The 25,006-nt window shown below is 47.6% G+C and overlaps 1 protein-coding gene and 1 long non-coding RNA gene across 10 annotated transcripts in view; one reads left to right on the top strand and one right to left on the bottom strand.

Moving 5' to 3' along the window:
* Fnbp1 (formin binding protein 1) overlaps positions 1 to 25,006 on the top strand; it is a 119,014-nt gene extending 94,008 nt beyond the window's left edge. For 3 of the 9 annotated variants that reach the window (XM_031369738.1, XM_031369736.1, XM_031369733.1), the window contains 5 exons: positions 10,941 to 11,050; positions 15,147 to 15,279; positions 15,787 to 15,908; positions 16,172 to 16,308; positions 18,222 to 18,792. In XM_031369738.1, coding sequence (XP_031225598.1) covers positions 10,941 to 11,050; positions 15,147 to 15,279; positions 15,787 to 15,908; positions 16,172 to 16,308; positions 18,222 to 18,400 — 681 coding nt within the window. In that variant the 3' untranslated portion in view covers positions 18,401 to 18,792. Of the gene's footprint in view, positions 1 to 6,210; positions 6,226 to 10,940; positions 11,051 to 15,146; positions 15,280 to 15,786; positions 15,909 to 16,168; positions 16,309 to 18,221; positions 18,793 to 22,784 lie in introns of those variants that run through there. The other 6 variants (XM_031369739.1, XM_031369734.1, XM_031369737.1 and 3 more) reach the window with 4 other exon arrangements.
* On the bottom strand, positions 17,750 to 18,320 carry LOC116089967. The gene is made up of 3 exons (XR_004118510.1): positions 18,148 to 18,320; positions 18,025 to 18,056; positions 17,750 to 17,842 (listed from the first exon to the last, which is right to left on the bottom strand). It is a non-coding gene; the product is annotated as an uncharacterized LOC116089967 (long non-coding RNA).

Raw genomic sequence — 25,006 nt, 5'->3', positions numbered from 1 at the left:
TTCATGGAAGCAGTGTTCTGGTCTACATCTAAGCTGAGTACTCCAGAGGCTGAAGCAGGAGAATTGCAGTAAGTTTAAGACCAGCCTGGGCTTCATAATGAGATCCTATTTCCAAAGAAAGGTGGGGCAGGCTGGAGTGTGGCTTACCTGGTAGAGTGCTTGCCTAGCATGCATCCCCAGTAGCACACAAAACATGCAATGGTGCAAACCTGTGAAGATCAGAACGTCAGCCTAAGCTATGTGAGATCCTATCTCAAAAATAAAATAAAAGAATGGACCATAGAAATGGCTCAGTGAGTAAATGCGCTTGAGGGAAGCCTGATCACCTGAATTCAGTTCCTAGGACACACAGTGAAAAGAGAGCTGACTCCAGAGCTGCCCACTGCCCTCCACATGCATGCAATAAATAAATAAATAGAGTATATGAAAGGAAGAGTAGTGTCCAAAAATCAAGGTTGAAGGAAGGAAGAAGGGTACACTTGGTAGAATTGTTTTGCTTTTAAGGGTACTTAGTAGATCAAGTTAGAAATCAGAAATTTGGGCTGGTGAGGTAGTTCAAAAAGACAGGTTCTTGCTACCAAGCCTGACAATGTAAGTTTCGTCTCTGCGACCTACAAGGTGGAAGGAGAGAACCAACTCTTGCAAGCAGCCTTCTGACCTCCACATGCACACCTTAGTGTGCATGTGCATATACACACACACACTCACTGAATAAATGAATATAATCATTTTTTAAGTAAATCAGAAATTTAATGTCCTAAAGCTGTCAGGACAGCCACTCTCAGCAGGCAGAGTAGCTTCAGAAGTGGACGATGGATCGTGCTGAGCTCTGCTGTTGGGACTGACTGAGTAATTGGCAGCTTCCTGGCTCAATTATTCTGGCTTTTAGAATTTCACTCTTCATCAGAGAAATAAGTGTCCGTGAGGGCGAGAAGGGCTCAGAGTCAGTTACATTGCCACAGGATCACTTGTGTTTATAAACATCTGCATCTGTCTGTCAGACACGGGGGATGAGATGTGCTCAGTGTCTTCACTTACCATCCATTTGCATGTATGGTCCATGACCCCACATCCCACAGTCTCCTGGTCATTTGATGGTTTCTGTGTCTGTGTTCTGGTGTCCCCAGAGTGTGTTGGCAAAGGCCAAAGAATATCTGTGTTCGATTAGTACAAGAAAAGATGGTTTAAAAAAAATTTTGATTTCAGCAAACTTCTTTGACGGACACTTTCCCGGAAGGTAAGTGCTTTCTCCCAGTGACAGACAAGCTAGAAGCTGTGACAGTGAGGGACATGGATGAGGGACACGGAGAGCGGTTGTGAGGAGTGGTAGGATCAGATCTCCTACTTCTTCTTGCAGGGAGTGGTGGGGGAAAAGAAACTGGGGGAGGGTAGAAGGGAGGGAAGGAGGAAGGAAGAGAGGGACAGTAGGCCTTTGAAAAGAAAACATCCTACACCCAGTGTCTGGGGAACTAGGCCTGGTTGGTTGCTTGTTGAGCAGCTTCAGGGCGAGAGGTGTGGCTGGCAGGTCCACCTCGGGCCATGGGCAGGGAGCAGTCACTCCCATTTCACTTTCCCCGGCACCTGAACTTGAGACTCTGGAGCAAGTAAGCTGCAGGGAGGATTCTCGGAGAATAACTGGCTGTGGCTGTGGTGTCTCTCTTGTATTCCATTCAGATTTTTCACTTTGTGCTTTGTCTGTGTGAGCGTTCCCTGTGGGCATGTCTGAACCACGTGTATGCCTACTGACCTTAGAGTACAGAAAAAGGCATTGGATCCCCTGGGTCTGGAGTTATCAATGGCTGTGTCTGTCACCACATGGGTGCTGAGAATCGAACCCAGATACTTTGCAAGAGCAGCATGTGCTCCTAACCACTGAGCCATCTCTCTAGTACCCTGTGGTGTATCTTATAATTTATCACATTTGACAGCCTTCAGAATTGAATTCTAAGTATCTGGTTTACTGACCAGAGTGTGGAAATTGTATGCAAACATTTCTTTTTCTTTTCTTTCATTTTTTCTGAAACAGGATTGGTGGAGGGGAGTCTAACTGTGTAGCCCTGGCTGTCCATGAAGTCAGTATGTAAACCAGTCTAGCCTTGAACTCAGAGATTAGCCTGCCTCCTGAGTGCTGGGGCTATAGGTTTGCACCATCACCACCTGGCTCAGTGTGCAAACATTTCTTAGCATAGCTTAGTTTATTTTTAAATAATTAAACAAGATTAAATAGTTTTGTGATCTTTACAGAGGGTTTACACTGCCAGTTTACCTTCACTGTCCCATCTTTACACAAGTCAAATAAAGATTAGAGTAGAGAGTGTGTCTTTAGCCCACGTTGATTATCCCAGACCCAGGGAAGTAAGAACTGGAGAACCAGGAGGTCAAGGTCATCTTCCCCTACTCAGGGGGTTTGAGGCCAGTGTGAGCTACATGACAAGAAAGCCAAGGGAGTGTGGGAGAGATAGAGATTGATACATGGATAGATAGATGGATAGAGAGGTAGAGATAGATGGATGGATAGATTCATAGATAGATAGATAGATAGATAGATAGATAGATAGATAGATAGATGTAGAGAGATATAGAGAGATATAGAGAGATAGATGATAGATGGCAGATAGGTGAGGGAGAGATGGATGGATGGATGGATGGATGGATGGATGGATGGATGGATGGATTGGTAGAGAGAGAGATGTAGCGAGATAGATGGCAGATAGGTGAGGGAGAGATGGATGGATGGATGGATTGGTAGATAGATAGATAGATAGATAGATAGATAGATAGATAGAATGAACATGTCCTGAATTTGACTCTACAAATAGTAATTCCATTGTCTTAAATTAGGGTTTTCTTTTGAGCTTGTACAAAGCAATTGAGTAGCTAAAACTAGGTGACTTCTTTCCTAGTTCAGAGTTAACCTTGGGAAAATCCACCAAAGCAGAGCAAGGCATTTTGGTTCTCCATTGTTGTGTGTCACGTTGTGAATGTGTGGTTTTCCTTATTTATGTATCTTACCCTGTTCTCTTGCTAACTGTTGGCAGACTCAGTCTCTGTGTTATCACAAAGAGCTCATGAAGAGGACTCTAGGGAAACCCACACACGCCTTGGAGGCTAGGGACTATGTTGTAAGTCCGCCTGTGATGCAGATAAGACAGTCACAGCCAAAGCACTAACCCCTTGGACAGCGCCAAGACTGGGGACACAGGTGCAGCTGTAATACTTCTATCCCACCGAACAAAATTCTCCGGGACAAGGAGGGGGTCTTACTGTATAATATCAACAGCTACTTTAGCTCTAAAACTTGTATAGAAACATCCAAGCCCTCTAATGGGCATCCAATGCCCCAGTGACACCCACTGAGCTAGCTCACTGTCCCAGTGCCCACTTTTTGTCTTAGTTCTGGTAAGATCTTTAAAGAGCCTGCAACTGCCACCTGAGAGATCCATGGTATCCCTGGTTATGAGTTTATGGCAGAAATTTACCCACAAAATACATCTATTGAGAATAGTCAACAGAAAGGGACAGTTTAGGGCATGGTGATGTGGACCGTGCAGGGATCCACATCTGTGTTTGTAGCCAGTGGGTCACTAGGGAGCCATGTCACAGGCCTGGAAAACAAAATCTCAAGGAAGCCTAAGCACAGCTGGTTCCAGGAGAGCGTCTGCCCCAGCACTACAGTCCCCTTTCTTTGCGCTTGAGGTTAGTAGCTGTGACCGTCCAATGACACATGGACGCGCTGGCTCTGTCTCCCTCCAGTGTTATTGATGCTTGCTTCTCCCAGAGCCCCTAACTGTCGCCTGAAGCTGATGGCGTTTGGCCCCTTAGTGTCTAGTCACACACTCCATGGGGCCTTTGCCCTTATTCTCCTAGGAGAAGACTGCTTTCTAATCGCAAATGACCTCATTGTCTGGCTTATTTATGACTTGTGACCTGAAAAGCACTTTAGTCATCTTTAAAAAGAATTCCACACACTAAGGTGTCACCTCTGGCAAGTGGATCTGTCACCACCCACTTCAGAAAATGGAATTGGAGAGTTTTGGTGTTTCCAAAAAACTGAGTGAGTGTGAGAATTTAGTATTTCCTGTTTCTCTCTTGAAGCGGATGTTCAGTTTTAATCACTTGTTCTTATTTTGAAGTGGAAACCTTTCTATTGATATTACAAATTCGGTGCTAGGGGATTTTGATTATAATCTCAAGTCATGAGAGGAGCCCCATAGAGCATAAATAGTGAGTCGGGTTCTAGAACTTCGCAATAAGATTGTATGTGAGAAAATGTTAGTGTCTGCTGGTGTGCTCTGTGGGCGCCATGTCCTGCTCTGCACCATGGGTGTTGTCTGTCTGAATGACAAACTCAGCTTGTGATGGACAATCTGTGCTTTAGCTCCAGGAGGCTCAACAAGTTCACGGCCACACCTTTGCAGACACTTCTTGAAAAGCTGTCCAGTCATTTCTTTCCTATTTAACAACAATCTCTTCCTTCTACATGGGAATGATTTCTTTAAAAGTGATTGCCTCTATGCAAAGGAATCTCAACTTTCTTTTTCTTTGAGACAGCATCTATGCAGTTCCTGCTGGCTGGGAACTCACTATGTAGACCAGGTCTCTACCTCTACTGCTCAGTGTGTGGCATCAAGCCTAGCTAGAGGTCTCAGCTTTAAATACTCTTAAGGATGAAAAAAAATACAAAACTGGCTAAGGAATTTTAACTCCTCCCTACCCAGCATAGAAATCCCAGTGTGCTTTCTTTGGTACTTTATCCTCTAACATGTCTGCACCATATTACCCCTTACTAGGACCTTCTGGATTGCCAGAGACTAAGTCATATGTTGAGCACTTCCTAGACAGACAGCAGGGTCTCAGAACTGCATTTCTGTTCTGAGTTCTCAGAGCCCTCCTACTGTGCTTTACTCCAGTGATCATGGGAACTTTCTAGTCTCTAGGCTCAACAGTAACGTAGCTGTTGTGGCCCTATAGTGATTAGCTCACACACCCCCACCCACAGCCAGCATCCACAAAAGCTGCAGCTCCTAGTCCCACTCCAATGCTGTGTAGCCTCCATGGACAGGCATGGCGTTCAGTAGCAAGCCTCAAGCAGCCTGGAATCGGACTCCTCAGGAGCTGAAGGATCAAGAGCTCAAGACCAGACTGAGCTACAGCGTAAGACTCATGCTTTTTCAAATGAGATCAGTTCATTTTGAAAAAGAGCAAGCCTCAAAAGTCACCCTCTTGGCCCAGGAGAGGTGCTGGTGACAGGTGGGAAATCATGCTGCCCAGCATCTCCATCCTGCTGGCAAGAGGCCTTCCAGTTTCTGACCTCCACATACACATACACGCTGTGCAGGTGTATACGTGCGCGCGCGCGCACGCACACACACACACACACACCACACACCATCAGTGTAAGGTGAGGTGTGCTGGAGAGATGGTACAGCAGATCAGAGCCCTTGCTGTTCTTAGAGAACCAGAATTCTGTTCCCAGCACCTACATGTCTGCTCACACCTCCATGACTCCAGCTCCGAGTGTCTTTTGCCCTCTTTTAGCCGAGTTTGTGCATGTCCTAGAGTGCGCACGCACGAGTGTGCACACACACACACAACACATACACACACACAAGTAAAAATAAGTATTTTTCATTAAAAAAGCCAATGTTAAAAAATAAAAACTGTAAACACCAAGAGGAGGGCTGGCTGCCAATGACCCCAGCACTCAGGGGACAGAAGGGAAAGAAGGCTCCCTGGAAACTGAGGCCACCCCAGCCAGGGATGTACATTGGGTGACCCTGTCTCAAAAGTAATATTTTAAAAACACTCTGCATAAGATGTCCTGGGAGAGAAGTGCTATGTAATTTTTTTTTCCTCTTAGGGCCTAGCAGGTTTAAGGCCCTGGGTTCTGTTCCCAGCACCTCCCCAAGCCACCCTTGCCAGCAAGCTGCGTTTCATAGGCATCCCACTGTGGGAGGTGACTCTGCAGGGCCATGGAGGACCCTCCTCACACCTTGCCTCAGCTCTGGCACCCAAGATGCTAAGAAGAATTTCTCTCACGACCTCCTGTGAACTTTTGCACAGATCTGCCCGGCCATTTCACAATTCAGCAGGGAGCTGATGTTATGGGTCCAGTGAGACTGGTCAAATGCCTCCTCTTCTGACATGTGTTTTTTTTCTCTCTCTCTCTTCCTCTCTTCCCATTTGTTACCTCTTCAATTTTCCGTGAAGCTTTCTCTCAAGCTGGTAAGCACAATGTCCCCCATGCATGTCCCAGGTCTAATTGGGTTCTGGTGTGTGCTGTGTGTGCTATGCCAAGGGCAACCTGCCTCTGACATTAACTGTTCCCCTTCATTCTCCTGTGGGCGCTTTTGTTGGTGTTTGGTTGAGTGACTGTCTTATTCACTAAGAAAATTAATGCTTAACATGATTTGATTTTTTTTTTTTTACTGTGGGGACCTCAGAGTTGCCAAGCATTAATCAATTATTATATTCTTCTTTATGTAAATGTCAGAAATTTGGGGGTAGGGTGGTCTTCCTACTGATCATTCTGGGTCAAAATAAATGTAAAGACTCGGAAGGGAGCCCCTTCCTGGGAACCACAGAATTAGATATTTAAAAACAACAAAACAAAACTGAGAGCCTAAAGGAGACACTTGGGAGGCAGAGGCAGGGAGATCTCTGAGTTCAAAGCCAGCCTGGTCTACAGAGCGAGTTCCAGGCCAGCCAGAGCTATTCAGAGACCCTGAAGGAGACAGTCAGACGTGTCATGCCTGTCATGACTGCTCAGGTTTTTGGTAGGGAAGACCAGTGGGAAGCTACGGCCTTCAGTGGGAGCATTGGGTAAAGCTGGTCCCAGGAGCAACAGATGCTTTGATGGGCAAAGGGAACTCCGTGTCCACCCTTGGACAGGGAGCTATCTGCCTGAGCTATCTGCCTAGTATCTGTCTGTCTTGCTTCTCCTTCATGGTGTAGCTCCAGTGAACAGCCTGAGTAACTGTTTGATTTATTAAAAGAAAATCTTAACCAACATAACCCAATCTGCTTTGAGAATAGATGAGGACTGGGGGCATGGTTCGGTAGGAGAATGTCTGTCTAACACAGGCAAAATCCCAGGTTCCATCCCCAACACCACCAAAAAAAAAAAAAAAAAAAAAAAAAAAAAAAAAAAAAAAAAAAAAAAAAAAAAAAAGATTAAAGTCATGGAGTCTTCCTGAATTCCAGGGCAGAGCAGACTCCTGCGTTCTCGCAGTGATGGACCATGCCAGCTAACCACAGCGTAATACCTGCGCTATTAATCTTGCTGGGGGTCCTGCTCTTGATGGCCCGGTGTGACACATGACCATGAATTTCCTATAGCTGTGCACATGCATACATGGATGGACATCATTTCCCAACTATATATTTTATCTGCAGTCCAGTCAATCTCAAAGCAAAAAAAAAATTTTTTATTAAATAACATTTCTCAAAAATGAAACCCCGGGAAAAGTCTTCAGTAAAGAGAGGTCTCTCCTCGGGAGGGAAGAGGTTTGGATGCTGAATGACTTTAAGCAGTCTTTCCTTTTGGGATATAAAACCTTTCCCCAGCTTGGGAGTGAACTGTTGCTTCCATGGCATTTAGAGATGGCTCAGTGGGTAGGGACGCTCATTCCTACAAGCTTGGGGACGTGTTTAGATCCCAGTACCATCAAGAAAGCCAAGTATGGCTGGCCAGTGGTGGCACACGACTTTAATCCCAGCACTTGGGAGGCTGAGGCAGGTGGATTTCTGAGTTCAAGACCAGCCTGGTCTATAGAGTGAATTCCAGTACAGCCAGGGCTATACAGAGAAACCCTGTCTCAAAAAATCTGACGTCCAGCTAGAGCAACCCCTTGAGTATGCACACATCTGCATGTACCACAAACATGCACACAGACATGAAATATCAGGTAGAAATGAATTGGCTGTAAAAGCAAACATCCAAAGGTTTTCCCCAGGGCTTGTGCCCAGGAGCAGTGTGGGTTCCATCAGGAGATGGGGCAAGGCTGAATACGTGTCCCTCTAACCTGGATGTGTCTGACCACACCCTCCAGGGCAGGTTTCACCATTCTACAAACTGGGCCGCTCTAGCTGGATCGGAGACATCCCCGGTGACTCAGAGCTAGAAATAAGAGCCTCTTCTCCACAGAATGAGTCACTTGTCACAGCTTTGTTTGAGGAAATGTAGACTTCAAAAGCCTAATTGGATGAGACGCCCTTTCTATAGCTCCTAAGTTTATATGAAAAACTGCTGACCTGAATCTCCATAACAACCAAGGTGTGAGGCTTTCCCATTGACTTCAAGTAATGACGCTATTGAAATAGCCAGGGTAGCCATTGAGAAGGACCTGGCTGGCCAGTTCGGTGGACCCTTTATCAATTGAAGATGATGATTTTGTTGTCATAAGACACTCGTGGCCTCTTCTGTGGCCAGTTACAAGCCACCAGCCTGGAGTGTTCCTTACAGGCGTCTCCATAGCCGTGCAGAGGCCATCCAAGCCTCACACATGTCCTAAATACGTTCACAAGACTCAGGTCCCTCTGAAGTGGCCACGTTCAAGTGAGGGCAGTCACCTGCAGTTGCTGTGCCACACAGTACAGCCACAGAATGTTCCCATCCTCAAAGAAAGTCCTAGAGGGCCCTCTGACCACTGCCCAAATCGCCCCACTGACACAACTCTGTGACTTATGTTGAATTTTGTTGCGTCAGAGATTTAAAAACAAAGCGAAACCTCAGGGCTGAGAAGATGAGTCCAAAGGTGAAAGTGTTTATAAGCCCAAGCCTGAGAACTTAAGTTTCTAGAATTCGTATAAAAGCCTAGCAGTAGGCAGACGTGTATGTAAGCCTACCACCATGTGGCTAGATAGAGTATGCAATGGAAAACAACCAAGAGATCCTGTCCCAAACAACATGGAATATAAGGAAGTTGTCCTCTGACCTACACACACACACACACACACACACACACACACACACACACACACACTCACTCACTCACTCACTCACTCAATCTAGTAAACAAGTATCAATCAGGGTCACCAAGATGGTTCATGGGGCAGGGGTGCTTGCTGCTAAGCCGGATGGCCATGAGGTCCATTTCAGAGACCCACATGGTTTGAAAGATGGAGCTGACTCCCACAGATTGTAGAATGAATAAAAATTGTAAAGATGGATTTTCCTCCAAGCTTAAATAGAATGAGTAGAAAGGAAGCCAGACAGTGGTGTTTCCATGTTTCAATAGTGTGCACGGGAGAGGGGAGCCACCTCAGCTGCTGTCAGACTGAGGGAGTTGCTGGCCTGCAGGACCGTGCTTGGCTTGGTGACAGGAATATTGTCCATCCTCTTCCCCTCACATACCCATCACACACAGCCAGGGTGGCTCAGGATGGAGCGCTGATCTCCGGCTGGCCTTAAGAGGCGAGCTATTTGCTGATCCATGTGCTTCCCAGCCATCAGCTTCTCCTAATCAGCCTGGAAGCCTCTGTCACAAGCCCCCAAGTAAGCTGCTTGGCAAATCCGGCTGCATTCCAGAATCACGTTCTCTGGGCCACCAAGTCAGTCTCGCTCTTGTTTGAAAAGAATTGAGGTTTTTCAAGTAAAATCTCTTCTTGTAAATTTCCTGGCTTTCCCTGGGTCCACTGAATACATTTCATTCTTTATGAAAATGGCCTTGCTTAAGGAAAAACTCTTGTGCTGCCGTGAAGCCAAGGAGGCGGCCCTTGGAGGAAGACCAGCTCCGGAGACCGTCTACTGAAAGCACAAGGGGCAACAGTGCAGTGGGATCTTAAAAGAGAGTCCCAGCCAGGTGTGGTGACTCATGTCCACAACCCTGGCACTCTGGAGCCTGAGTCTGAAGGACTGCTTCAAACTGATGGCCAACCTGGCCTACACAGCAAGTACTCAGCTGAGCAGGAGCTGGAGAGATGGCTCTGTAGTTAGGCGAGTGCACAGGACCCAAGTTCTATCGCAACATAGACCACCTGTAGCTCATGACCACCTGTAACTTGTTCCAGGGAATCTAATGCCCTCTTCTGGATTCTATAAGCACAGGTGCACGTGTGCACTCACACACACACACACACACACACACAATTTTAAAATAAAATCTTTTAAATTTGGGGAGGGAGGGTCAGGACCTAGATGTGGTGGTTCACACCTATAATTCCAGTACCTGGAAAACTAAGGCAGGGGGATTGTTGTGAGTTTGAGACTGTAGCCCACAAGTTAAGTGCTTGTCTAGTACACATGAGCCCCAGGTTCAACCATGCAGAAAAGGGGTCAGGGCGCATGTTACCACAAGCTCTGACAGTAGAAGCAGGGGAGGTTGGTTTTGTACATTTTGGGAAGTAATTCTGGGGTCCTGGAAGCAGCAAGGGGCAGGTCATACTGGAGTCACACCGGAAGAGGATGACAACTTTTTAATCGTACTTTTTGCTCACATCCACAACAGAAAGTGATAGTCTGTCTGTCATTTCACAGGGGCGGGAGCTCCGAATGCCTCAATGTTGAGAGGAGAGATGGTTAGGAACGTTTCAACTAAGGGAAGAACAGAGACTTAGACACAATGCTGACAGGGACTGGATTACGTTAGAGAAGCGTCACTTCCTGCACTTCTGTCCTGGGTGGGAATAGTCAGAGAATGCAAACACACTAAGTCTCTAAATGTGTCTTTATGTCCCCCTCTGGGTTAGACCTGTCCCCTCCATCTCTCATCTTGTGGTGTGGCTGCCCCTGGCCTTCTCTGTGGTGCTCTGGCCCTTGCAGATGACCTTGCGCGGTGATTTGTGGGACTTCCGAGGTCTGCATGTGTTTGGTTTTTGCATCTCAGCTGGTGCAGCAGGGAAGCATAGCTGGCTCTGCAGGTCTGCAGGCTTGGTCTGCCCCCTCCTGCCCAGGAGCATCTCAAGGCTTCCTGGTGTCTCATTTATGTTTGTGTCTACAGGGTGTCACCCCGGAAGACTTCAGCAACTTCCCACCTGAGCAGAGAAGGAAAAAACTACAACAGAAGGTTGACGATCTCAATAAAGAGATCCAGAAGGAGACGGACCAGAGGTAGGATGGATCGGTGTGCCCTGTCAGAGAACCCAAGCTCAGTCTGGAAAGAGGAATTCTGATGTGTGTGTGTCTCTGTGTGTGCATATACATGCATGCATGCAGTACCCACAAAGGGCAGAAGTGGGCATCAGAACTCCTGGAGCTGGAATTACAGGCAGGTTGGGAACCAAGCTTCAGTCATGTGATAAAGCAGTACCCGCTCTTACCTGCTGAGCCATCTCTTCAGCCTCTAAAACAGAAAGCCATAGTCTTGGCAGGTGTTTTTGGCTGAGTGCTGGGTTTCTCTGCAGAGGTTATGTTTTGAGTATGGGAAACAAAATGCACGTGGCTAGCATTCATAGGTCTCTTGTCCTGAGTGAATGTATGGGGTAGTGTTTGCTTTCCCAGTCAATGGGAGGAAGATATTGGGGTCCCAGGGTGACGGGCTGGAGAGGCCACCTGAGCTCCCCTCAGCCTCGAGGTGCAGAGGTTGGCATAGCTGTACTTCCAATGCAGGCGTCCATGGCTCTCCAAGCAGAGCATCACATGGCCTCTGTTGTATTTCTGGGCACAGTGGCGACAGGACAGTGCAGGGTAGGCACTTTCACACAGTGGACAGCCGTTTCCCGCTGCTTGCCTTCCTGCATGAGCTGCTGCTGGTCAGGCAGGGTCTTGGGTCTCCATCCTGACAATCTCAGTGATGGGCTCCACCTCAAGGGTGAGAGTCTCCCCTGTCAGAGCCCTCGTGAAGTTCTTGTTAGCATCGGCCACATCACCTTGATATGAGCAGTCTTTAGGGAGGGTTTCTCTCGGAGGGGGGGCGTCAAAGGGTTTTTTGTTTTTGTACAAAGGATGGAAAGTAGCGTGATTCTCTTCTCTTTCTCCCCCACGTCCTGCCTTTGACTCTAAAATCTGTTTGTCATTTTAGTTGAGGATAGTTAAATATTAATCTTCCTCCAGATTCTCAGGTCTCCTTCTTCTCCTCCCTCCCCTCCCTCTTCCCCCTCCTCCTCACCACCTCCCTCCTCTTCCTCCTTGTCAGTGTGTTTATTTGAAGAACAGGTTGATCTCAAACTCTGATTCCTGCTCATCTGCCTCCCACTGTCTGCGGCTACAGGCATAAGCACCCCAACACACATTTGTTGTTTGGGGGGTTGATTGTTTGTTTGGTTTTTTGAAAGAGTCTTACCCTGGAAGTCATTACGTCACCCATGCTGGCCTCAACTCAGAGTAGCAATCCTCCTGCTGCAGCCTCCCAAAGGCTGGGATTGCAGGAGTGAGCCCCGTATGTCTTTTCTCGAAGTGGTTTAGTGATCAGGAAACAAACTGCAGCTTGTCTGTTCTGGTCACTGACAGACTAGCAGCCTGCATGCGGCTCTGCCTGGGCTACAGGGAGTCTTAGGAGATGTTTCTCAGGGGTTAAAAGGGTGTTTTGTTTGTTTGTTTGTTTGTTTTATTGTTGTTGTAAAAGGGAGAAAAGAATTACCATCTCTTTGGGACTTGGGGGTTTGGTTTTGTTTGTACGCTGTGCTGGGCCACCTTGTTATCTGCTAGGCTTTTGCTCTGCTGAATCACAATACACAGCACATTTCAATCTTGTGCATAAATACAGTGTCCTGATACTTGTGGCAGTTGTTTGAGACTGCATCTTTAAAAAAAGAAAAAAGAAAAAGTTAAAGCTGTGGTTGCAGAAAGAGATTCATAGCTCTTGATACACACTATAAAGAAAGTTTAAGCTGGGCAGTGGTGGCACACGCCTTTAATCCCAGCACTTGGAAGGCAGAGACGGGCGGATTTCAGAGTTCGAGGCCAGCCTGGTCTACAGAGTGAGTTCCAGGACAGCCAGGGCTACACAGAGAAACCCTGTCTCGAAAAACCAAAAAAAAAAAGAAAAAAAAAAGAAAGTTTAGAAGGCTAGATGTGATAGCACATCCACTATCCATCACTTAGAAGACTGAGGCAGAGGGTCACAAGTTTGAGACTAGCCTGAGCTAGATCATGAGACTTTATCTCAAAACAATAGAAACAAACAGGGCTCAGCTCTTGAGAGCACTGGGTGCTACTACAGAGGACTCGGGTTCAGGTCCTAGCACCCATGGTGACTTACACCTGTCTGTAACTGCAGTTCCATGGGATCCTCTTCTGGTCCATGTGAGTACTGCACACAGATGGTGCATATACAAACAAAGCAGGCACACAATTTTTTTAAAAGATTTATTTATTTATTATATGTAAGTACACTGTAGCTGTCTTCAGATGCAACAGAAGAGGGCGTCAGATCTCATTACAGGTGGTTGTGAGCCACCATGTGGTTGCTGGGATTTGAACTCAGGACCTTTGGAAGAGCAGTCAGTGCTCTTACCCGATGAGCCATTTCTCCAGTCCCAGGCACACAAATTTAAGTTCAGAAAGCAAAAAGCAAAAGTGAGATAACTGAGACACCTTCTCATGAAATTAAGGAAGGAACAATAGGTTAAAGTTATCAAAGATGAAAGAAGAGAGGAGCCATGGGGGAGTGAGAGGCAAGAAGACTGCTGACCAGTGAGGTCAGCCTGGGTTACAGAATGAGACCCTGTGTCCAAAAAAAAATAAAGAGGGGGTGAAATCTATGGTTAAGAGTATGTATTCCTCTGGCAAAGAGTCTGAGTTCTATTCCCAGCACCAACACACACACAACTCAATAACTGCAGGCCAAGAGGGCCCGATGCCTCCGACCTCAGTGGACACTTGCATTCATGCGCACAGATACCCTCCACACATAACTAAAAATAATAAAATTAATTTTAAAAATAATTTAAAAAGAGAGAATAGTAAAGGTGGCATCCTTTCTAATTTTAAGAGTGTGTGTGTGTACTTGTATGTGTATGCAAATGACATGTGAATACAGGAGCCTGTGAAGGTCAGAGATGTTGGATCCCCTGGTGCTGGAGTTACAGACAATTATGAGCTACCTACTGTGGGTGCTGGGAATTAAACTCAGATCCTCTGAGACAGCAGCGTGTGCTCTGAGCCATCTTTCCATCTCTGAAGGCAGCATCTTAGTCATATTGAAAATTATACTCGTGCTAAGCAGTGATGGTGCACGCCTTTAATCCCAGCACTCAGAAAGCAGAGGTAAGTGGATCTCTGAGTTGGAGGCCAGCCTGGTCTACAGATTGAGTTCCAGGACAGCCAGAGCTATACAGAGAAACCATGTCTAAAAAAATAAAATAAAACCATACAATTCAACAGAGGCTCTACAGACACAAAAATCTCCTTTCTTAAAGGCTTCAGTAAAATTCCAGCTGCGGAGAAAATCAGTGGGGAAAGTGCTTCCTGCTCAAGCATGGAGAACCAGGTTCCGATCCCCAGTGCCCACATAAAAAGCCAGGCACAGTAGCAAGGGTCTGTAACCCCATCGCTGATAAGAGGTCCTGACTCAAAAAACAGGTGAGGTGGCTCTGCAATTAGTTATGAGCCCATAATGTGTAATCATAGGCTCCAAGTTCAGACTCCAGCACTCAGAGCAAGCCCAGCATCCCTCAGACACCTCTAACCCAAGCTCCGAGGTGGGCAGAGTCAGCAGGATCTCCAGGCCTTGCCTCAGAGGAAATGGGGAAGAGTGAAGCTGGCACAGGACTGCCTCTGGTGGCTGCTGCATATCCACACAGGCATGCCACCTGCACACACACACACACACACACACACACACACACACACACAGAGTTGTTGTTGATGTTGTTTTAAAGAAAAAGAATAGGTAGACAAAAGATAAAGACTCCCAATGTGACCTCCATGTGCGCACATACCTGTATACACACACACACACACACACACACTAAAATCATTGAACTTTTGAAGCGAAGGGATGGTCTCACTATGTAGCCCAGGCTAGCCTCTTGCCTTGACCACCTAAGTGCTGAGAACACCAGTGTGTGTCACCAAGTAATCAGAGTGATGGGTTTTAACAGCTTCTTTTCATTTTACAAAAAAAAAATTGAGTAAGTGATGGTGTGGAGCCTGTGACGTCAGGGATGGGGTTTTCTGGAAAGAACAGTAGGCTTTTCATACAGTGACAAAAAAACCCCAGTTGGCTCCAGCCTCAGCCCCTGTGTTCTTGTTATCCCTTTTTCAGAGATGCCATCACCAAGATGAAAGATGTGTACCTAAAGAACCCTCAGATGGGAGACCCAGCCAGCTTGGACCACAAACTCACCGAAGTCACCCAGAACATAGAAAAACTGCGTCTAGAGGCTCAGAAGTTTGAGGTGTGGAGAAAAGGGAGAAGTGGGAAGGGGAAGGGGAAGGGTGTCTCTGGGCAGACCCGGGCGGGAACCCTGATCCCCACGCTCCACCTTTTCAGTGGTAGGTGTTATAGGAGAGCTGGGCTGTGTCCCAGGAGAGGAAAACCACCTGACTGATGTGTTGTGAAGTGTGGGGTTTCCCAGGGTGACCTCACAGCCATGGGACTGAGTCAGAAGGAAGTATAGAGTAACTAGTCTGTGATTACATGGCTGCCCAAGAGTTTGGCCCAGTGGTGCATGCTTTCTGTTATGTGAGGTGATGGGTAAATTTGGCCAATGGGGGCTTTCCCACCCCTCCCCCAGCTTTCAGGACAAGGAAGCGGTTGCCTGTGAGCCTACCTGTAGAGCCAGCAGTGCAGAGTCTGAGACGTCAGGCTTTAACTGACTGTCCAGCTCTGAGTTAAGGCCTGACAGCTCACGATCTAACCTAGGCTAGCCCAGGTCTAAGTCTTGTGTGGCTTTTGCTTCCAGGCCTGGTTGGCTGAGGTGGAAGGCAGACTCCCGGCTCGGAGTGAGCAGGCACGCCGGCAGAGCGGACTATACGATGGCCAGACACACCAGACGGTCACTAACTGCGCCCAGGACCGGGAGAGGTACAGTACCTATGAGGCCCTGCCTCTGGCAGGGGGACGGTCTGGCTTTGTACTTACTTTTAAATTCTGGAATCTCTCACGGACAGAAGGCCTCTGATTCATCCAACATGAGACTATCTCAGTTTAGCTACCATCCAGTCTGAGCTGGTCGTCTGATGTAGCATCAGCACCTGCAGCCTGGTTGAGCATTGCTCCATGGTGGTGGGCAGACCCGAGTCTCCAGGTTGGTCGCTATAGTTGTCCTGTCTTCCTCTCTTGAGCAGCCCAGATGGTAGTTACACGGAGGAGCAGAGCCAGGAGAATGAGCACAAGGTGCTGGCCCCGGATTTCGATGATGAATTTGATGATGAGGAGCCGCTGCCTGCCATAGGGACCTGTAAGGCCCTCTACACATTTGAAGGTACTGCTGCCCATGGGAGGCCCCTGCCTTCCCAGACTGAGCGGGCTGCTGCCCTCTCCCAAGGATCACAGTTCTCTCTCACATACGATAAAATTATAGAAAAAAAAGTATTTATTGATTTTATGCATACCAGTGTTTTGCCTATACATGAGTCTGTAAACAGTGTTAGTGCCTGGTGCAGGTGGAAGCCCGAAGAGGGCATCAGGTCCTCTGCAACTGAAGTTACAGATGGTTGTGAGCCACCATGTAGGTGCTGGGAACTGAATCCCAGGCCCTTTACAAGATCAGCTCTTTTTTTTTTTTTCAAATAGATTTTTTTTCTTTTTTGTTTTCGTTTTTGTTTTTGTCTTTCAAGACAGGGTTTCTCTGTGTAGCCCTGGCTATCCTGGAACTCACTCTGTAGACCAGGCTGGCCTCGAACTCAGAAATCCGCCTGCCTCTGCCTCCCAAGTGCTGGGATTAAAGGCGTGCGCCACTACTGCCCAACGATTTTCTTTTTCTTTTCTTTTTTCTTTTTTCTTTTTTTTTAAGATTTATTATTTATCTTATATGAGCACACTGTCCCTCCCTTCAGACATACCAGAAGAGGGCATCAGATCCCATTATAGATGGGAATTGCAGTCAGTGCTCTTAACTGCTGAGCCATCTCTCCAGCCCATAAATGTAGGAGTTTTGTTTGTTTTATTTGTTTCTTTTTTGTTGTTGTTCTTGTTCATCTTGTGTGTGTGTGTTTGAGACATTTTTTTTTTCCTTTTTGGAAAGGGAAGTTGCCTCCCTCCCCCCTTTTGAAGATTTATTTATTTTATACATATGAGTACACTGCAGCTGTCTTCAGACACACCAGAAAAGGGCATCCAATCCCATTACAGATGGTTGTGAGCCACCATGAGGTTGCTGGGAATTGAACTGAGGACCTCTGGAAGAGCAGTCAGTGCTCTTAACTGCTGAGCCATCTCTCCAGTTCCAGAAAAGGAAATTTAAATTAATAAATAAAATGGAAAATCAATAAGGAAGACATCTCTGGCCACTGCACACTACACACTCACACACTATACATACATTTATACTACACATTCACACATTACACATTCATACACACTACACACACACTATAGTCTTACACACTACACATTCACACACACCACATACTCTTACACTACACACTCACACTACACATAAACACACATACACTCTATGCTCTTACACACTACATACCACACAATCACAACACATTATACACACACACTCTACACACTTTTACTCACACATACGTACTTCGCACTCACACATTGCACACATCACACACACACACACACACATCTCAGGGTAGGGAATAGAGTACATTGCACACATTACACACATACACACACACACATCTCAGGGTAGGGAATAGAGTACATTGCACACATTACACACACACCTCAGGGTAGGGAATAGAGTACCTGGGTGAGAAAAAGAGGTGTCTGCTTTTACTTAGCTGGCACTAAGGAGCTGCTGATATTGTTTAAGCTGCCGCCAGGCACACCATTGTCCCCTATGTGGGAGAAACATGATGCAGTCCAGAGAGGTACCAAGGATGCTGTGAGAGAAGAGGTGAGGACTCGGGGATGAGTGACCCGACCCATCCTACAGGATTCTCAGAGCCTTTGAGGACCAAGGGCGTTGACCAAGGGGGGGAGCTGGGGGTGGGAGGGAGAGGGGTGTCCCGCAGAGTACCTGAGGAAGGGTCCACAGACGGTAGGAAGAACCTAGAGATGCACATGTGGAAGGAAAGCACTTAGGGAAGGGGACCCAGCGTGCATCAGAGGACTGTGGGGACATTCTGTACTCAGATCTCACCTTGACTCTAATACGCCATTGCCAGGTCCCTCCCAGCGCTGCCTGAGACCTCACACCTCACTTTACTCTTCCAGGTCAGAACGAAGGCACCATTTCCGTAGTTGAAGGAGAAACGCTGAGCGTGATTGAGGAGGACAAAGGCGATGGGTGGACTCGCATCCGCAGAAACGAAGACGAGGAGGGTTATGTCCCCACTTCCTACGTCGAAGTCTATTTAGACAAAAACGCCAAAGGTGCTAAGACTTATATTTGATCCACTTAAAACAAAACAAAAAGCATTGGAGTTGTCTCTCTCCACCACTGTGGCTGTTGCAGGCCTTCAAGAGGTCTCAGCGGAGAGCAAGCGGCTCAGACACTCCGGGAACTGGGAGAGTCTTGTGCCTGGGTTCGCTTGTCCAACTTGGCTGTGCGCAGAACTGCCACTGGCTAGCTTTACAACTGTGTTGTTTGAAATCTGATCAGCCATTTCCATTCCATTCAACAAAATGTGTAGATGAAAAAAATGATTTATGGTAGTGGCTTGTGCCTATAATCCCAGCACTCCGGAGGCTGAGTCAGGAGCATCCAAGTGAGTTTCAGGCTAGCCTGGGCTTCAGAGTAAGACCCAGTAAAAATAAGTCATAAATAAAAGTTCCTTCATCGATGGAAGTATCTTCTCCCTGCCCATGAGTAAAGCCTGTATCGTTCCTGGTGCCCACACTGAGTACTCGGACAGTTGCAGCTTGGGTTCCCCGTGTTATCCGTTTATTGTCTGAGTGGCCCAACCAAAAGAGGCCCAGGAAGGTGGGCTCCTTGAGCGAGTCCTTTTGACTAGCCATTCATCTTCTGGCTCCATCTGATGGACCGGGTGGGTTGGTAGAGTATCTTCAAGCTGTTGAAGCAAGCTTGTGCAGCAGCTGGATGCCCCAACGCCCCATGGGTGCGATTTTTTTCAGACTTAGTTCCACTTCTGTGGTGAAAGGATCAGCTCTGCTGGGAACAGGGGCTGGTGCGTCTGCCACTGCAAGCAGTGGACTTAGCATGTCCCTTTTCTTAAGTAGAAGGCTAGTATTCTTTTTAATCTTTGACGACATCTTTAAGACCCGAAGTTAGAACTTACCAGAGGCTTTGAGATTTCTGGCACATTTGACCTGCCTAATTACAGCCAGATTAAAGTAAACGGCCTTAGTGTTTTAAAGGAAATGGGGCCATGTGGGAATTTGCATTTTTTAAGTCAGTACTGATGCTGAGGGGGGCAGTGACACTGGGCATGTGCAGAAGCAGCTGCCAAGCCCAGGACTGAATCAGTGGCCATCATGATAGCCCACCTCAAGGCCATCAAGAGCCAACTGTAAATGGGTTGAAATGAGAAAATATCCACCTACATCTGGCCTTTTTCTTTTTTTTTTCTTTTTGTTTAGTTTTGTTTTGTTTTGTTTTGTTTTGTTTTTCAAGACAGGGTTTCTCTGTGTAGCCCTGGCTGTCCTGGAACTCACTCTGTAGGCCAGGCTGGCCTCGAACTCAGAAATCCGCCTGCCTCTGCTTCCCAAGTGCTGGGATGTTCGTTACCACTGCCCGGCTTTTGTTTTTGTTTTTGTTTTTTTGAGAAAGTGTAACCCAAGCTAGCCTTGAACTCACATTCCCCTGCCTCGGCCTTGTGATGGCTGAGATAAAAATAATATTTCGTAGTAGTGACTGTCTTTTGGCAATTACAGAAGTGGCACAAAGAGGTCCCCATGCCCTTGCCTAAGCCCTGGCAGCCATACCTCAGTCCAGTGCAGTCTCCGTAGTAGCGAGCTGACTGGCCCACCAGGCCTGTTTAACACACACCAGCTTTGTAGCTCATATTTCCTCTGAGTAACTCTTGCTGTCACAGTGCTTTTAAAGTCAGCCATTATGAGGCTCCTTCAGGAGCAGAGTTTCAACTCCCCCTGCAGGTACCCTGAACCCCCGAAGAGCCTTCTGATTGGGTCAGAGGAAGGGCAAATCGGGCATGTGACCAGGTAGCTAGAAAGACTGGGAATATAAAGAGAAACCTTCTTTATCCTCTGCAGAACTAACTTCTTAGCTGTGATCTCCTCCTCCTCCTCTTCTTCTTCCTCCTTTTCTTCTTCTCCCTCCCCCTCCCCCACTTCTTCCTCTTCCTCCTCTTCTCCCCTCCTACTACTTCTCCTCCGCCTTCTTCTTTTTGTTTTTTCTAGACAGGATTCTCTGTGTAGCCCTGGCTATCCTGGACAACCTGAACTCACTCTGCAGACCAGGCTGGACTTAAACTCAGAGATCCACCTGCCTCTGCCTCTTGAGTGCTGTGATTAAAGGAGTCCTCCACTCCGACCAATAGTCTGAGGCTGGCAGGCAGAGTTCTGTGTGTTCAAGATAAGTCTAGTCTACACAGCAAGTTCCTGGACAACTAGAACTATGTAAGTTAGACCCTCTCTTAAAAACAAAATCCAAAAAGTCTCAAAGAGAGGTCCAGCAGTGAACTGGTGAACGTGGCCTGATGGGTGAACTGGAGGGGTTTCCCTCCGGTTTCTGCAGGTCCTGATTTAAGTGTGTGCTATTAAGTTGACTACCTTAGGATCCCAACAGATGAATGAAACTGAATGATACTTTGTAGTTTCTGTCTCCTCAGTGGTGAACACAAAAATTTCTTCCAATAGTTTGCTGGGTTTTTCTAATTTGTTTTATTATTTATTATACATAAGTATACTGTAGCTGTCTTCAGACATCCCAGAAGAGGGTATCAGATCGCATTACAGATGGTTGTGAGCCACCATGTGGTTGCTGGGATTTGAACTCAGGACCTCTGGAAGAGCAGTCAGTGCTCTTAACCACAGAGCCATCTCTCCAGCCCCCTAGTTTGCTGTTTAAAAAGGGAGATTGGAGATATGGTCAGGGGAAGGTGGCTCAGTAGGTGAAGACACTTGTCTCCAAGCCTGATGAATGTGAGTGCTGTCCCCAGGACTCATATGGTTGAAGGAGAAGACCAACTCCCCTAAGTTGACCTCTGACTTTCATGCACCAAGGTAACATGTGCACACCTACACAAAGCACTGGCAAATCAAGGTAAAGAATAAAAACTAGACAGTTGGGTGTGGTGGTCTATGCTTGTAATCCCAGAGATGAAGGTAGATCTCTGTCGGTTCAAGGTCAGCCTGGTCTACAGAGTGAATTCCAGACCAGCCAGGGCTGCTGAGTAAGATCTTGACTCAAAACAACAACAGGAAATAATTAAATAAGGAGAGAGCCGAGCTGCCTCCAGCCTTCTCCTTTTAGCTGAGGAGCATACCTGAGGCTAGCAGCCACCCAGAAGCCCCCCACCTAGCCTCTTCCAGACCCTGCTCTCCTGCCTCCAACCCCAGTGGGCTCAGCTGCTGTCCCAGAAACTCAAAGCACTTCTCGGATTTTTAAAAAATAACACAAGGGCACTTTCTCCCTCTCCCTCTCCCTCTCCCTCTCCCTCTCCCTCTCCCTTTCCCTCCCCTCCCCCCTCTTTCCTCCCCCCTCTCCCCCCCTATCAATGATGGACTTAACCATTGCCAAACTCCTTAGACTCCCACCCTTTGCCAGTTGGTGGCTTTTGACATCACTTCCTGTTGACCATGTCTGTGATCCTGCACCGCAGGGTATATTTGTATATATTGATTTAGAACTTAGAAGGATGCCTTACACAGTGTTGTTTTATTTGTTGTTCTGCCTAACCACCTTTTTGTTTTTATAACTGCTGGGGAGGCCCCTGGACTCTTGCACTGTAGCTAGGTCCCCGGCTGGCCGCTGCGCACTTGACTTTATTGTAAACTCCTGGGCTCTGAGTAAGTTGTTTGAATATAGCCATCATGATTGCATCTCTCTGTTCTTATCCTAAGAGAAAAGAGTCTCTCTGTCACCTTCCAGTCATACCCTCGTATCTGCCTCTCTAATAAATATTATTTTTCTCAGTGCTGTGTATTTTAAGTGATTTTTCTCTTTTTTGAGAACATTATTCTCTATAAGTGTGACACTTTCATCTCTAGTACTGAGGACTTCTCAAGCCAAATGCTTTCCCCCTCCTGGGTAATTCTGCCTCGCTGATCTTCCCATCCTGTCCTGAGGGCTTGGAGCATCTGCTTTTCTTGCTTCGCCTCTGGCGATGGAGAGCTTTCACATTTATGAGGCCCTGGGCAGCCTTAGGTCCCCTTCTCACCAAAGGTCCTTCTTACTACAGAGACCTGTGGTCGCAGTGGGATAGAGAATTTGCCCTTTGACTTCCCCACACCATCCTGGACCAAAAAAAAAAAAAGTTCAGTTTGTGAAGAAGATGAGCAAGTGGGAAACGTTATTAATCTTTTTTGGTTCAGAAATGGGGCCAGCTAAACATGGGAAATAAAAAGCCAGGCCTGTCATGCCAGAGCATGGGAGGCAGAAACAAGAGGATCATGAGTTTAAGTTCATCTTCAGCTGTATATAGAATTTGAGGTCACCCTAGACTACCTGAGAGCCTGTGTCCAAGCAGAAGATTAATGCCTTGAAAGCTCCCCATGGCAGAGCCACTGTGGTAACCAGTTACTCAAAACCTCTCCCTTTCCACAAGGCAAGCAGTTTGCCAGCGGCAAACCGCATGCCTCTCACCTGCTGCTTTTTCTAATTCAGGGTTTTTCTTCTTTCTTTTTGTGCCGTAGGTTCCTAAAGGTGCGGTGCACATGGCCAGAGTCCCCGTGAGCCTCCCAGGAGCCACCATCGTCCAGCCCGCTTGTCCCCACAGGCCTCCAGCACCACTCAGGCTGGCTAGGCATCCTCCAGCCCACCTGCAGGCTGGGTCCCCATATCCTGCCTCCCCTTCTCCTTCGCAGCATGCTCCTGTGGCTCTGCCATTCCCTCTGCCTATGTATGGCACGGGTATTTCTCTTCCGCAGCCCCCCACAGGGGTTGCCCACTTCACTCCGCTCCCTTCCCACCCAGACCACCAAGACAGCTGGACTTGTGTCTCTGCTCCCAGTTCTGGGCTCCCAGTCCACCTGCTCATCACCTGGCCACTCCTTGCACATCTCACACTGTGCCTTTGTCAACCGTCACCGCTAGTTTCCTGGTGACTAACAGAATCCTGACAAGGAGGGCCAGTTGTGCATCAGGTGGACTGAGCGCCCACCTGTCATCCATATGTCTCTTGGGACTCATCGTCAGATGTGCCCTTCTCTCCAGAGGCTGCTGTCTCAGGCCCTCCCTGTCATCCAGCACTGTTACCTTTATACTCCATCCCAGGGGATCTATGGTAGGACTGGGGCACCCAGCCCCCGTCCACTCCCACTGTGGTTCTAAGCCGTCTATCTGGCCCAAGAAGGTCTGTACTGGAATCCCAAATCCTGCTGTCTTGTCTGTGTCTACCTTTTATGAGCGCTGTCTGCCTGTTTGTGGTAGCCTGCGATGGAGGGCCTCACACCCACACTAGCTCCTTACTGTAAGACGGGCCTGCTGAGTCCCATAAGTAGCATTTGAGGACTCTCATTTCCCACCAAAGACCTTGTGCCTCTTATGTTCCCTCCAATGGCTTTGGCCACTGCTTCTGCATCAGATCCTGTTCTCCAGAAGCCCCGGGGGATAGATGGAGCTTGCTTTTGAAGCTGTTTCTCTCCTAGAATGGTAGAGCTTTGGGGGAGAACCGAGCAGGTCCTTTGCACCTTTGAGCCACTCTTTCTCTCCTTTCCCCTAGTACAGAAGTACTCAAGACTTGGCCACAGGCCCCTGTGAAGGGTGTCCCACAAGTATGAGCTTGAAGAAGTTGGTGGCTTCCTCTGGACAGGCGGTAGCTTAGCTAGCTAGCATCAAGTCAGAGGATCAAAGATACAGAAATCTTACAAAATCAGAGAGATAGGGACAGAGAAGGCAAGTCCTCAGGGTTGGGGCCTGTGCTTTGTCCATGGTTTGTGGAAATGCTGACATTCTCCAGAAACTGGGGCTGATGTACCACCCTGCAGAACAGCGCCCTGCGGAACAGCACTGTCCACCTCACAGCAGAAGGTGAGGAGCAGCTGACAGGGGCCTGGCTTTGGGTTTCAAGAGCAAGCAAGGATTGGCAACAGGCTTTCTTCACCCCACCTCCTCCCAAGTAAGGCCCTCTGGGGCCCCTGCGAGGCAGTTTAGATTCACATGAGGAAGACCTAGGGGACTGTATGGAGACCTGGTACCTAAGAGTGAAGATTGGCAGGGTCTCAGCTCTGACACAATCTGACCTGTGGTCCAGGCGGCTCCATTCCAGCAGGTTACCAGGCATCTAACTTCAGAACCTCTGATTTTTACCAAGTTGGGCTGACCACTGTCCCCTCCACAAGAGCCAGAGTGGTTTTTACAGGTCTGTTCACAGAGACAAAGAAAAGCTCTTGCCACAAGATAAAATGGAGAGGCTGCCGATTGATCTTCTTTAGATGACTGTTAAAGCCTACGCCTGTCCCTGTGTCCCCTCACTTCTTTTTTAATTTCCTGGACTGCCTTACATCCAGAAAGGATGGAGGATTGTCTTCAGGCCGTTCTCTGACATAGATGGTCTGCCGTGGAAATCCTGTGGAATTGTACCGGTTGTGGGGGGAAGGGAATGCAGGATTTTCCCGGATGCTCTACACTCCCTGTCCCCAGGACCCACTGCCTGTCACCCCTAGCTGCTAGTGTGCTGATACAAGAATGACTCACTGTAAAAGAACCTGCCCTGCAAATGACTTAGAGGCAAAAATAAAAGAACCTTGACATTTACCGCTTTTTTTTTCTATGCAGATGTAAAGCTGCAATGGCCCCTCCCTCTAGGCTAAGCATGCTCAGCCAGGGGACCAGCCCAAATGACACACAGGGAGGCTGCTAATGCCTTCTGGTGACATCTGTAGTGAAAGTAGAATGTCCACATGAAGTTAAAAAA

This window comes from Mastomys coucha, unplaced genomic scaffold (assembly GCF_008632895.1).
Source record: "Mastomys coucha isolate ucsf_1 unplaced genomic scaffold, UCSF_Mcou_1 pScaffold15, whole genome shotgun sequence".
Taxonomy (NCBI): domain Eukaryota; kingdom Metazoa; phylum Chordata; class Mammalia; order Rodentia; family Muridae; genus Mastomys; species Mastomys coucha.
The sequence above is the reverse complement of the archived record's forward strand: the minus strand, read 5'-3'. Positions and strand labels throughout refer to the sequence as shown.